General features: G+C 39.5%; 1 protein-coding gene across 3 annotated transcripts in view; it reads right to left on the bottom strand.

Annotated features, from left to right (window-relative positions):
* The window catches only part of LOC122883404 (kelch domain-containing protein 8B-like), a 178985-nt gene that overhangs the window by 52984 nt on the left and 110262 nt on the right, over positions 1-15739 (bottom strand). For all 3 annotated transcript variants that reach the window (XM_044212030.1, XM_044212029.1, XM_044212031.1), the window contains one exon: positions 5358-5522. In XM_044212030.1, coding sequence (XP_044067965.1) covers positions 5358-5522 — 165 coding nt within the window. The remainder of the gene's footprint in view (positions 1-5357; positions 5523-15739) is intronic.

Raw genomic sequence — 15739 nt, 5'->3', positions numbered from 1 at the left:
CGCTGCACAAAGCCAAAGTCCTCTTTTCATACAGTGGGAAAACAATATAGCTCAATCCAGTGCAAAGCTATTCTGCCAGTGACCATGTGTATACAGACTAAAAGGTGACTTTACTGACCTGGTTGTAATTTCTGGAACATAACTATTTTAGCATTACAATAAAAAAAACCTTTTAAATTGTACCGGATTTAATGTAACACATTAAAACGCCACAACATATCAAACATGCAAAATAAAAATGCAAAAGGCAGCTTCTGCTAGAGATAACACTTGTTTTATGCTTCTGAAAATGGCAAAGCAAAATATCCCAAGGTCTTTCTCCCCCCTCTCTATCGCCTCCAATACAGAACCAGATAGTTAACTCTGTAACAAGTGGTATACATTTCCATTTGATTTGCTGCTGTTGGTTGAATCCCTATGCATTGTTTTGCCATAAGCTCTAGTGACTTTGGCTCAAGTTACAGCAGCCACCACTTCGGCCACTGGCAGATGAAGGTACAAGATGCTGGCCGGCATAGTGACCATTGCTGATTTACCTGCTGTTAACTAATACATAACTTCAGTAGCAAGAAAGGCTTCCGGGACTGAGCAGATTTGTCTTTGTGGTGATTTAGATTCCTTCTCCTCTGTCTTTGCAGCTGCAGACGGGTGGTGTTACATATTCCCTTATTCAAGAACATGCAATAATACTCACGCAATAAAGGAAGTTCTGTATGTGTGTGCTCAAGTGCTGTGAGTTTATATGCATATCTTTTTGTTTCACAGAATAATTTTTGATCATCCTTGACTTGCTGACAATCTCTTTTCAGCTGCACTTGTGAGCTGATTACCAACCCTGGCACTGCAATAAAATCCTTGATTCAAATTGTATACACACACAGACACACACATTTTAAAGCAGTATGAAGCTTGATGAGTTACGTCACATGCCAGTAAATCTGCTGTTGACTGGGAACACATAGAATTTAAATCAAGGGTGGTTAAGGCACCCACTGATTCAAACACATCCCCGAGTGGAGCGGCAGCTGAAGAAGCAGCATGAATTTACAAGGTACGGTAAACTTTTCAACTACAGCGAGTGAACAGGCATTACATTCACACTGTATGACTGAGAGAGAGACAAAGCGAGAAAGAGAGAGAGAAAAACAATGACCTGGATTTCCAGTTATAAAACCAACATGAATATAAAGCATGAGTATCACATTATTCAGTTTGAACATCGCTCATAACTCTGTGTATAAATTGATATAATGTGATTAAACTCCCATGTATGTATTTGTGTGTGTGTGTGTGTGTGTGTGTGTGTGTGTGTGTGTTGTGTCCATGTGGGTGCACTTTAGACTAGCCATCCTTCTCTGTCCCATGCACTTCCCAGGCACGGCAAGAGGAATTTTCTAGCTAGTCTGCAAAGAAGATATGGATGTTTTATTTTAGGGGCAAACTGCTCTTTTTACTGGATCATGTTATCTTATTTATATTTTATTTTATTTTGGTGTTGGTTTTAGAGAAGTCCGTCTGCTCTTCCACTAACGCCACTGATAATGCACACATATAGCTGTCCAGCACACCACTCTAAACTGTGGTACACAGTACTTCAGAGGCCATACCAGTCCTGATACACAGCAGAAAGTACTCCCTTTACTGCTGCCAATAACCGCCACCTCCGACAGTGCTGTTGGGAGCACAGCTGAAGCTATGCAGTGCACTGAACTATAAACTCCGCGTGAGGGTACATCAAACAAAAAAAGTTGCGAACCACTGGTCTAAATTATAACCTGCATGGAGGTACTCCTTAGATTTCTGAAAACCTATTTATTTAAATCTGTTTATTTCAACCCACCATGTTTCCCATAAAAGTGGTTATTGTCGCTCTATGGATCGTGCTAACTTTGCCTCCGTTGTTGAGATTCAGGAAAACGAGGACACTTGTCTCTGAGTTTGCATGTTTCGTCTTATTTACAATTTGCTTCAAAATGATTTTTATATGTTGTAAAATCAATGGATGTGTTTCTCAATTTTCAGTGGTGAAAGGAGTATTCAGATATTTTACTTAAACCTGCATCAACTTGGGGGCAGTGGGAACAAGCTTGAAACACAACGCTGACATATTACATATTAGCAAATAGTTGCCTATTTAAACATCCAGCAGATACAGAGCAACATTAACATTCATTTGGAGTCGCGTTTGTGTCCACCTGATGAATCTAAGTCCAATATCTACTCTCTTTTAGTTCTGTTTTGGTCTCCACTATCTTTGAGGGAATTCTGTAGTTGGTGGGTTTATCAGAGCTTTATACTGAAAACAGCTACCTGATGTGGCTGTAAATAATGACAATGAGACGATGAGAGCTGAGGGGAACTGCAGTATCGGGTGATAATTATTTGTGGGTTCATCAGTATGAACGTCTGCCTTTACATTACATGTAGTCATTTAATCCACTTTTAATATAAAAATTGATTAGAGCAGCTTTTAGTAAAATTAGCAATACCACAATGTAAAAATACAGTTACAAGTACAAGTGCTGCATTCATGCAGGTACTTAAGTAGTACAGAACAATTATAAGCATATTATAAATTATGAATGAATAAATTATTAAAATTATGCAGAAAAATGGCCCTTGTGAGTCTCATATTTTTATCCATCTTATTATTTGATTATTACGCTTGCATTCATACCCAAGCAGAGACTCAAGAAACATACAAGTACTTCAAAATTGTACATCAGTACATTCCACCAGTGTTGATTTGTTCATTTTTAAATGCAGACTATGTGTTGTCAACTTGATGAATATGTTTTCTCCGTCCGCTTGTGATGTTCGCTCACAAGCTGCTCTCTTGGCCACTGCACATAAGCAAAGAGTCATTCTCTCTCTCTGGTGGAGTGTGTTAACAAAAAAACATTAATATGGAAATGACCAAAGCTCCTGCTCTCGGGAGATTACAGCTACTTTGTGCTGAATGTGGATTGTGTTGTTTGTAGCATGTAGTGAAATGGATTCATCTCTTTGCAAAGTGCTTCGTCAGTGAGATAAAATGGTCGTACCCTGCCTTGTGTGACTCCAATTTTTCTCTCAGCAGTGGTGTGAAATTTTGACCAAGTGCCAATGAGCAATAACAGCCCCCCAGAGACAAAATGAGAACAAATGTAACCTCTGATCATGGATGGAAAATGACATGCCGTAATCAGAAGGAAAACACAAAACACAGGATCTGCACTGAACACACATTCTTCTTTCCTGCAGAGCAGCATTTAACTCCAACTCTGTCCTTCTAATCAATATTATATCAAGACTATGAGACTCCTCTGACCTGAGAGACACATTTTTGTCTTTCCACCATTTCCTTTCACTGCTCTAAAACTGCCAGGCAGATAAAGTCACAGAGCTAAAAGACTTATGGTGAAAACAGTACAACACGCGCACTTCTCTAGCCACACGGTAGGTGTGTGTGCGCGCTGGACGAGCAACAAAGTAAAACAGAGGGACACCAGATAGTCAGATAGACTGGACTAAGTACAACCACAACTTTTAGGGAGAGTGGGCAAACTTACAGTTAATATCCCTGTATCTACTCTCTATAAGCACTGAGAGTGCATCACAGTACCCTAGAGGTTGAAAACAGTCAATGGACAACACCAAAGCCTGAGGATTGAAGCACTTCAAATATGTTATCCATCACCAGCTATCGATGTCCTTGAGAAAGTAACTGAACACGTCCCTCTTCACTCTACAGAATCCCTAAACTGAACTCTCAGGTGATGGCAGAGAGACTGTGGGTCTATGTGTAAGAAAGAAGAGACAGATATAAGGAGTGGGATAGAACAGTGGTTCCCATGGGTGCTTTAAGAAAACTTTCCTACTGTACTACAAGATTTGTTAATTTCCTTTTTTTTGTTTCATAATATTTCACAATAAAAATAAGGTGACATTAACATTAGCTACAGTTATGATAGAAAAGAAGACATAAGCAATAAACATGAAAATAACTATTAAAAACTTGAATATGGGGTTTAGCTGTAGCTAAATATGGTGACAACTGCACACGGTTACAGTTGTCATAATAACACAACGCGCTTTCCAGCACGTGAATTTTCTAGGAACAGTGCTCAGCAATATCAATTGTCACGAAATGCTGTTACATAGCTGTTAGCCCTCAACAGGAGCAAACCTGAGCTAACCAAAGAAAATCCACCTGTACAGTGAAAGCGATTTGGATTATGGCTTTTCGTGGATTTAGGAAGCTAGCTTTCCCACATTGGACTGCCTCATCTACAGGGAAAAACTTCCAGATGTGGCACTGCTGCAATACACGCGACAAAAGGGATTAGATGAAAAACAGAACTATGCATGAAGTCATGTGTTTCTCTGTGTTTTGTTCTCAAACAAGAGCCTACAGCCATGCTAGTGTCTCTGTGAGGCTGTACTTAGGCACAGCACTGATTTGAGCTAAATGCGAACATCAGCATGTTTAGCAGTTGTAATGTTTACCATGTTCACCATCTTAGTTTAGTGTGTTGGTATGCTAACATTTGCTAATTAGTATTAAAAAAGTACAGCTGAGACTGATGGGAATCTGATTAGAATCTGATGCAGGTATCTGGTCATAAACCAAACTACTGGAGAAATTAAAATTTTGACCTAATGATGTCGCTGGAGGAAAAGTTAAGTGATTACAATCCTATGGGGAACATGACTGCCTGAACCAAATGTCATGGCAGTCCATCCAATAGTTAAAAATGTCACCCTGATGGTGGCACTAGAGGAAAACACAGAGGATCACCAAAGTCATCAGGATTTATCCTTTGGGCGCCATGAATGTCTGCACCAAATTTCATGGTAATCCATTCAGTAGTTAATATTTCAGTCTGGACCAATTCAATTTAATTTTATTTAAATAGCGCCAATTCATATCAGAAGTTATCTCATTGCTTGCATTTGGCTAAAAACAAATATCTATGCCAGTTTAACTTTTTTTTGTAAAGAAATAAATACAAATAACTATTTAAATCACCTAATTTTCATTCATTGCTTATTTTAAGATGACTATTTATCTGCAAATCTGCACACCACTGTACATAACATAAAACTTAACACTTCTTTTCTGAGTGATGGATAATGAGCTCATATTATTTCACTTAATATTGATGTTCATTTATGTCACATATTTTAGATCAATTTTACTTTTGTCAGTTTGTCAAAATAAATTCTTACAACATATATCCATGGTGTCATGGGGAGGAAACAGTCACTTGTCACTGGGGTACCATGGTTTAAAAAAGTCTGGGAACCACTGGGACAGAAATACAGTGTTGGTTTGAGAAATGAAAAGAGAAATTAGATGAGATCTTGTTTCCTACCAATCATATAGATTTTGTTTCCTTTTACGAAGGGCGTGGCTCCGTACCGCGGCGTGGGCATGGAGGTCATCGGCTGCCATTGGTCCTTCTCTGCCTCATAAACCCTCACCAGGGCCTGTGGCGTTGTGTCGGCTCCCATACCTCCCAACGCATACACCTTTCCATCTGCAGAGAGACATACAAGAGAGACACACTGTAAATTAACAGTTTTTAAAGAGCTTATTATAATTTACTCTCGTGGTGCAACTATGTAGTCAACAGATATTTGCTATCAAGCTCGTTGTCAGGTTAATGAGGAAAAATGTTCCCAACACCTCTCCAAACAGCCAGAGAAAGTGATGCATCACGGTGCCCTTTTGTACCGCCATTTCTGGTCCAGCTGTCATGTTCGCTATCGGTCTACAGTCATCCAAACAATTTGCAATATTTATGCCCGGGTCTGAGAAACTTCCGCATGACCCTCGAATTACTTTTTCACAAGGACACTCTCAAACATCCCCAACTGCTGCAGTGCCATTAGAATATACAGAGAGAAGCAAGGGAAAGGGAGAGGAAAAGTGCTGAGCAAGCAAACACGGTGCTCCTGTAGAAATACTGTGGGAGAAAAAAAGAGGCGCGGAAAGAACAGGCGAGGGGAGGAGGAAACATGAGAGGAGAGGAGCAGACATCAGTATGATACATTAACAGCCCATCAGCACTCTGAAAGTTGCGACAACGTAAATCTGAGGGAGCAAGAGAGAGAAAGGAACTTAGAGCCATGGAGGGAGAGAAAGGAAGGGGGGGGGGCATCTCAGTCACCCAGACAGATGACAGATCCACAGAGCTGTGACTTAAACTGTATAATATATCTGTCACTTGGAATGCAGCTCAACACAAGTGCGATTGCCACACAGTTCAGCAGTTATGACTGAGTAAATCTAATTTTACTGTTGTACATAAAATAAATGACGCAGCAAGGACACTTTCATCGCTGTGTGTCGCAACGCACGCACATGGTGAGGCAGGAATGAAGGAAAATATACATATACTCCTCAGCTTGTAAAACCAATTTTTTTTCAAATTACCAGGGAGCTCGGTGGGCTGAGCAGAGCCCAAACACGTGTAATTGCAAAGGGCCATACTTAAGCACAATGTAAGCACGGATGGTGCTGTAAAGAGCTATCTATACATAGCTTTATAGTGGATATCCTCCCTCAATTTAGCTTAATTTGTAGTTGAGTTGAATAATAGTCCCTATAATGACTTTTAATTGGTTTTTAGTAAGATCACCTTTATCAGGCATAAGAGTCTTTGTTAATGGCTCTGTGAGGTGTAAAGGTCATTGTAAAGACAACCAAAGATAGATGGATCAACCAAAGTATTGGACAAATTAAAATTTTCACCTGATGTTGGTGCTAGATGAAAAGTCAGGGGATCACCAAAGTTCACAAAGACCACTAATGTCTGCATCAAAATGCATGATAATCCTTAAAACAGTTCAACATTTCACTCCGAACCACAAATGTCAGCCTCATGGTGGCGCTAGAGGAAAAGTCACGTGATTGTGTGTGTGTGTGTGTCAAAGGAAAAATAGAAAAAGTAATAGGGAGAAATAAAGTAGTATCTGTATGTGTGTATCTGTAAGTGTAATAGAGCAAATTATTTCACATGCAGGATCTGTGTGTGTGTATAAACCCATTCCAAACTGCATAAAGAAAATAACTGTCAAAACGTCTGTCAGACTAAATTGCTTTTACTTGAGCTTTTATACTTCCAAAAGCTCCTTTGTCACAGCAGTATGATAAGCGTTTCCATGTACAATGAAATAAGAACCTGTTTTCACTGAGATTCAATGTAGAAAAGAGCCTTTACATGCCCAGAGGAGAGCTTGGATATCTAAGTTTTCTTTTAAATGTATTTGGGGGAGTGCGTTCAGCTTTTCTCAGGCAATAAATCACAAGATGTGGCATGTTCCAACATATTGGTCCAAATATATAAAAACACAAGTTAAGCCTTTCTCTTCTTGTAATACTTTCTAAAACTTAGTAGTACTGTGCATCATTTTCATTCACATCATTCATTATGAAGGTACAAAAGGAATATATTTGAACCACCAAGACTCAATTTGTCCCATCCCAGTTTCCACCTACTGCATGTTAACAAACAGTAACTTCAAAAGTCTATTAACACTAATAAATTCATTACCCAGTTCACAAAGGGGTATACCTAATTTCACAAATGATCAGTGCCAAAACATCATAATCAAAAGGAATCACTACGGAAATGAAAATTACTCGTGTAAAAATCTGCTCAAATAACAGCAAAAAGATTAAATATAGAACATATGAACAGAAATATATAGAATAAAAGTAACAGAATTGTACTTTCCATCAAAAGACGAAAGTATGGAACGAAAGAGTTAAATGTACTGCAACTTGAGAAAAACACAAGCAGATGAAGAAAACATCCTCACCACTTTGACAACACACAAGTACATATGACTGCAAATAAAACACATGCAAATACAGAAACGCTGCAAGTTGCACAGATGCCTGAACCACCTCAAGTGACTCAATGCGAAGGAGCAGCAGTTCCACTCCAGACTGCCTGAGCCTCTCACCTCTGTTGTTTTCTGAGAAGAAAATGTATTTAATCCGCTTGTAACCCTATCTCATTCTTTTCGTCATTAACCAAAGCTTGTGACCATAGGAGAGGGTTGGAACATACATCGACCTTTCGGCTCAGCTACCTCTTCACCACAACAGTCCGGTACGGTGTTCATATTACTGCTGACGCAGCACCAATCCGCCTGTCAATCTCAAGACCCCAAGATACAGTATCACTTCACCTTCTGCACTAGCTCCGGCTCCTTTCCCCCCAGAGAGTACATTCCACTTCCCTAGAACTAGTTTCCACAGCCAGCGTCCATCATGCCAAAGCCCACACCGTGCCCTGACCAGGTGAGGTTACTTCAACATGAAGACTCTGATTCATAGAGGTAGTTTTAAACTGCTATTAGTCTGGCCCCTCACCTGGGACCAATTTGACTTGGGAGACACTACCAGGAGTTACACAGTCCCCAGTGGCACAGGGACACGCTATTTGCTTGTGTTTTCTTAAAGATACCCTGTGTTGTTTTCTTGTAAAAACATGCCATTATGTTTACTTACTGTTATATCCTTGAGGCCTGACAAACATGTTGAGTGCATTTCTTTCTGCACTGTTTAAATCATGTTTACTAGCTGGGACTCTTCTTCTCCCCTGCCTTTGCTGGTGCATTGCTCCATTTTTTGGTGCATTATGCATTGTGCGCCTATACTAAATATAAACAAAATCGGGACCTGGAACAGGCGTATAAAAGGTACACAAGGCATAATTCCCATTGGGAAATTTTTTTTTTTTTTTTTGGGGTGCCAGAAGAGAAGAGAGGAGTTGCTCAAAATGTTGATCGGAGTTGCCTTTAATCATTACAGTGTGTTCACAGCAATTAAGCCTTACTAGCAGAAGCAAGTGATTTATGGGGGTTTTGCCCTTTCACCTCAAAAATTATTTAATCAATGTTTTTATTTACACTTAATCTTCCTCTAAAAACATGGTAGAACTGACCATCAATAAAAGAGCAATAAAACACTGTGGTCTTTGCAGTAAAGATGTAAATGTACAATATTATCATGAAGTATCAGGTCCCTATCAAGATAACTAAACGTGATTTGAAGTCGAGCTAGCACATTAATAGTAAAGACATTTACATCACCTTTTAAACAATTTTATAAGTTATTTGCTAGATATAAATGTATATAAATGCAGAAAATAACTTTTTTCCTTTGTTTTTTTATTTTGATGTTTTTGGTTAAAGAACATGACTTCATTGTGTCCCCCCACTTGAAACCACATCTATGCCCTTGTAAAAGTTTATAGGGGTACAACTTTGTGTACACCCAGAAAAGCTGGCAGTATGACATGATGATAACTATCCACCAATCCGGACTGTTATTTGACTGACTGTAGATGCTTGACATTCACTGTCCACCCACATGTTACCTGTGGCCCACAGCATCTCACCATTACTGTGTGTGTGTGTGTGTGTGTGTTTATGGCTGCACGTGTGCTCTCGTCTTTTGGCCCAGCCTCGCTCTAATCATGCGCACTCTACTCTAATTAAGGAAACCGCGATCTATTCTCTGCCCATCACCCCGGGAGACTCCATGGCAACCACAGCCTAACCTACAGACTGTTATTATGGGGTGGCAGTTTGGCAGGTTGGTGCTTGGTGAACAAAAACCATCACCACTCAAAGCCAGACCACTGAGTCACTACCTAGAGCTAAATCATAAAAAAAAAAAAAAAAAACGCTTTCTGGACAAAATGTGCTCATAACGCCGTTTACTGAACACACAGATCATCAAAAACAATGATGCACAAAACTGCAAATGGTGACAGTAAACGTTAGTTATGTTTTATATTTTTGTCCTTCTCTTTCGTAACTCTGATGTACAAACTCTACTGCTTTGATTCCTCTCCAGCACGACATCTTTCATCAGTCTCTGTGCCTGTGTCTCTCTCTTGTTGACATCCCGCTGCCTGTCCCTCACCATTTATTTATTTATCTATTTTGCATTTTTCTGTGTCCTCCTCTCACGGCTACTTTCACTTTACTTTCATCATTTTCCATCCCCTTTTTTTATCCATTTCTTTTCGTGTTTCATCCCTTGTGTTCCTTCTCACCCTCTTTTTTCTCTTGCCTATCATTTTATCCTTTTATCCTTCCGTCTCATCTCTTTTTTTATTACTCCTTATCCATTTGCATCCCCCCCTTAATGCAGCATTCAGCCCTGGTATTGGATACTCTGCTATGGTAACAGCAGAGAAAGCAAGAAATGACAGACCATTTTAAATGGGTTATATGTTTGTACTTTGTAAACTTGATGTTTGCTATTACTGGTTGTTGATAGTGTTTTTTTGCTGTTGTTGTGTACAGTACGTTTCTCCCTTTGTTTTTATTTGTTGAATTGAATTGTAAATGTTACTTTAAATACATTTTTAAGCAATCAATAATCGCAGTATGATTAGAGTAATGTAAGTCTATTTTTTCTTTTGAGAGAAAAAAGGGACAAAGATACAATTTAATAGCTAAAGAGAAAAGCATTAATATGAGTAAAATTTAATAATAATAAACTAATAATTCAGATTTAGTCAGTCTGTCTTTTACTTTCTTATAACTGTCACATTTTGCTTTTTTAATCTCAGAACAGCTTAATGTAAATTTGTGAAAAAAAATAAACACCACAAAAAAGTACATTAGTTCCCTTCAGAGTTTCACTTTGATACACATTCAATTAGGATGTCGATTCACACTGTTTAATAGACCAGTTGGAGTACATAACACAGCTTAGTCCTTTCTAAAGATTAATAACGCGTTCAGCTTGTCTTAAAAGTTAAATGTTTTCTTTCTGAGGGCTTTGCTCCCTTTTAAAACATTTGTTTGCTGACGACCTGTTGGTCACTTAAGTTCCAGTGAGGTAAGCAGAGCACATATATAATAATCTGACCAGAAATAAATCATCAGACCAGTGCTCCTAGTTTTAGAGGCTTCCTGAATCCAGGCTCAGTCTGGATTACACACAACAAGAAGAGTGAGAGTAAATGGCGAGGAATGATATTTCAAACCTACAAAATACATTTATATAGTATTTATCTGCTTTGTCAAATACATTTTGGAGGAAATGTAATAAGTGTGACATTCTTAAAGCTGAACAGTCATACAGAGGAGGGCCTGGTGGATGGCTGGGCACTTTGATAAAGAGACCCCGCAGACCAGGGCTGATGTCCTGCTTCCTGCTCGTTGTTAGGTTTATCGGCTACTAACCACCTGGTGAATGGGGCACTGATTTTACACACAAAGGGTAAATTTACACACCATGGGGAGTATGACTCAGCCTGTGAAAAAAAAAAGTTGTATAATGTCCTCTCTGGTTCTAGAGGGTGCTTTGCAAAGTAAGAAAAAAATAACTCTGATGATGTCATCAGGTTTATCTCAGCGTGGGTTTGGAGACTCAGGCTGCGTTGCAAACTACGATCAATGAGTTTGAAAGATGTGGTTGGTTACCAGGCAGGAAGGTCTAAAGAAACAAGACTAGGTCAAAACCTAGTATATGGCTGGACCGTGTATAGTCAGTGTGCTAAACTGTGGCCAAATTGTCCGCCCGAGGTCCCCAGCTCCGCACATGTCCTGCCCCCGGGCCGTCCGCCCGAAATCTACCACTTGGCCCTTTAATACAACAAAGTCAGGGACAGACTTTCAGGTTTATATGGCTGGGCCTGCTTTGCTGCGATCCAGCTAAAAAGACTATCAAGTTGCATTATGGGAACCAACTTTATAGATTTGCAATACTACATCACTGGAGTGTCCCTTTAAGGTATGATAAAATATCACAGTTTTGGTTTAAGAAAAAAGTCAGTGGGTTCCATCTCTTGCTTCAAGTTTATTCACCCAGGATCACCATCAACGACATAGAAAGTAATGTAACTAACGTTAGCTAGGTTGTGGGTTAGCAAACTGTCGCTACAGTTGCTGCTGCGAAGCTAACATGCAGAGAGGACGAGACGGTTTCCCAGAGCCAGCACAGCAGCTCCAGACAGCGATGCTCACAACTCTCCTGCTACTATAGCTAACATCACAACAACAGCATATCTTGGCAAATTAGAAAGTAAGCTGAATAAATATATGAATACAGACTCACATAAATACAAATATAAACATATGTATATAAACAAACATAACCCAAACAAAACCAAATATACATGTATGCACCAATTCACGTCAGTTAACATATTGTATGTCTGTCTGTCTTCAGATCATGAATAAATAATGTATAGTCTGTAATGAAATAAAGAGACTATCATACTTTTTTTCTTCACCTACTCCATGCTTTAGAAACATGTTCAGAAAACAACTAGACATTGTCAAAAAGGTGTTCATTTCTTATCAAATCTAAATCTGGAACTTGAGCTTTCAGTAACTTTGCAGATACATTAATTAATTTTTCTTATGTTGATAAAAACATAGGGGTGCACGGTGGCAGAGCGCGGCTAAAGCTCCTGTCCCAATGATAAAAATCATTCCCGGACCAGACCAACATCACACAATCTCTCTGGGTGGAGTCTGCATGTCCTCCCCGTGTTACCGTGGGTTCTCTCCGGGTTCTCCGGCTTCCTCCCACCGTCCAAAGACATGCATGTGTAGGTTAATTGATAACTCTAAAATTGCCCGTATTGGATGAATGTGAGAGTGAATGGTTGTCTGTCCTTGTCTGTGTCTGTGTTAGCCCTGCGACGAGTTGGCCACTGTCCAGGGTGTACCCTGCCTAAGGCCCAAAGTCACTGGGATAGGCTCCAGTCACCCGCGACCCCTAACGGGACCAAGCGGTAGAAAATGGATGGATGGATGGATGATAAAAACATAATCTGGGCCACATTAAGTTTCTGTCAAAACATATTTCCTGTTGGAGTTTATTAGTATACAAATATAATTTCTACGAGACAGGGTTGCGCACTGAAGTGGGGAAGTTTAGTCAACATTCATAATTCACATAGGGTACAAAAGACATGTCAAGTGGAGATGAACAGAGAGCTAAACAGCTGACAGAGAAGAGAAGGAGATAGGGAGCTACAGTACGAATAGGGCTTTAATATCTTCAGTCATGTCACCAAAGTTAAGGAGATGAAAGGTAATTCAAAGAGATAAAGAAGGAAGTTACAGGGCTTCCAAAGAGAAACTATATTAAAAAAAAAAACTATACTGAAGTTACACAAAAACAATTGTTGGGGTTAGATTAAAACGTTATGGTCACAGTGGTAAATTTCTGAAGGTATTCCTTATTCAAAAATCCACTTACAGTAACATTTGCTGAATCTGGGATGTTCTATAAAAATGTACACAAAAAAGCTACACATCAGTACTGCAAGGGCAAGTTGTTATTTTTCATCCCTGGAAACACATGGCAGGGACAAAGCTGTCCCATGCTCCTGGAATGGCAGCCCTTACTGCTGTTGAGACAGATGGAAGACGATCTCCCACAGTGACATTTAAAGGGCACTGCACTCTTACCTAATGAAAACTTGTCAATAGCAGATCAATAAAAACCTCCCGCCTGCAGTCAGCTATATCACCATGCACTACCAATGGACAGAGAGAGACGAGGGCTTGGGTCTTAACTTTAGGAGGATCAATTGTCCTCACAAGGACAGAAAGACGAGATGAGTCAGGCTCATTCTCTCTTTAGTTCCTTTCTTCTTTTGTTTTTGCTTTCATTCATTTATTTCTTTAATTTCTTTCTTTCTTCTATCCCTTTCTTTTCTTATTTCTTTCTTTGCTTCTCACCTTCTTTCGTTCTTTCCTTACTTCCTTTATTTCTTATCACAGTTTCTTGTGGGTGTACAAAATTTTTCAATCAATCTCAAGTCTCCCTTCCTTTTTTCTTTCTTTCTTTAGTCATTTCCTTCTTTCCTTGTTTCTTTGTTTCTTTTTTTCTTTCTTTCCTTATTTCTTTTTCACAGTTTATTGCTACAACCACATGGTACTGAAGAGGTAACGTAACACAGACAACCTCTGACACACACTCACACTGAGGCTAAGGGTCAATCAATAGTCCCGTTGAACCTCCATCTGAAGACCACCTTGAGAAAGGAAAAGATGTGTATTTATAAAGTGTATTTATTGGCTTGAAAGAAACCGACTGATTGTGAAGAAAAAAGCTTCAATAACAGCCGCACAAAAGAAGCAGGTTCAGCACACTGAGTTCAGATTCACACCGGACACAGAACAGCGGTGACAGCAGCTTCCTTTCAGTTGGTCGTGTTAATGGAGAGAACACAGACCTGCAGCAACCATTTAAGTATATTTCCTCTGCACGCAGCATGTGGACTTGACAGAAATAGACTGAGGAAACACATGGCGAATGATATACAAATATCAACTCACACATATACTTCAGGGAAAAGAAAATCAGACCGGGTAGATTTCCCAGGTTGAATAATGGCAGGAAATGAATTGAGAACACACAGTTCTTGGAGGATATTCTGAAATGATTATGCTAAGGTTCATTTTACCAGTCAGGCAGCGGATTGAAACACGGAATTCAACTTGAATGGTAGCAGAATTTGACCTGGTACGGCACGGACAAATGATGTCGTCCTGCTGATAGGGGCATCAGATCAAAAAACGCGTGGTGTTCTGCAGGACAATCACAAACATTTTTTGTCATATAATTTGGAGGACTTGTTGAACCAATGAAAGAGACCATAACTTTTTCTTTTTAAAAATACAGAATTAAAGAATAATTTGCATGGTTTTGATGACTTTTCATGGAACAATGTTTTGATGGGCGGGTCCCAGTTTTGTTTGTATCTTGTGCATGCGAATGAGGACACACACACAGCAATACGCTAAGAAATGCAGCTATGCACCAGGAAAGGCAGGTAAAAAGCGCCCACAATAAAGTTTGTTATTTAAATTCTGTCCATCCACCAAGATGTAACCCTTATTATGGATTATAAAAAGTCAATATAATTTGCAATTTCAGGTGCCATAATCAACTGTTTAATAAGCCACCTTAAAAAGATATGAACAGAAAATAAGCCTTATTAAATGTCAATTTTGTCAAATTTAATTTCTCATTTAATGTTTATGATGTTTAAATGAAATGGATGTAACCGACTATATCCGTGATCTAAAAAGGGAGTAAGAGAGAGCGAGAAAGTGAGTGGGTGAGACAGAAAGTGAGGGAGAACAGCTAAATTATGACTTGACTTTATTTATCAGGCAACTTGGCATATGGTTTCCTGAAGGGCAATGCCTTTACCTTTGGGATGAAAGTAGTGAATGTGATTGGCATGATTGTCACAGCCTCTAACATGCCCACCTATAATGTATGATAATGTATTCTTTCTGATTCCACCCCGTATCCAAGTGTACCACAGGTGCACCCGGCAAGCCAGTGTTTGGCACGCCTCTGACGCACTGGGCAGGGCGCCCTTCACTGTGCCACACCGCTGGGGTCACAAAAATAGAGCCCGATGTCCATTCATTGCAACTAGAAACACAATTTGTTTATGGTTATGTTTCGGCACTCACAGCACAGGTTAGGCAAAGATTGTGGTCTTGGTTAAATATTGAAGAAGTCAAAAGTGACTTGAAGCACAAGACAGGGTATGAACACTTTATTAACATTTAACCAAAACCATGATCTTTCCCTTAACTTAACCAAAGTGCTTTTGTTGAATTAACCTAACCACATGCGGGACTCAGGATGTAAACCCCTGCCACGGATCAACGCCCTGCACTTTGTACACCCACCATCCATACCCAACCTCCTCCTGTGACCCAGAGTCTCCAGTTGAGAGCT

The sequence above is a fragment of the Siniperca chuatsi genome, linkage group LG10, assembly GCF_020085105.1.
Source record: "Siniperca chuatsi isolate FFG_IHB_CAS linkage group LG10, ASM2008510v1, whole genome shotgun sequence".
NCBI lineage: Eukaryota > Metazoa > Chordata > Actinopteri > Centrarchiformes > Sinipercidae > Siniperca > Siniperca chuatsi.
This window is presented reverse-complemented; position numbering and strand designations above follow the sequence as displayed.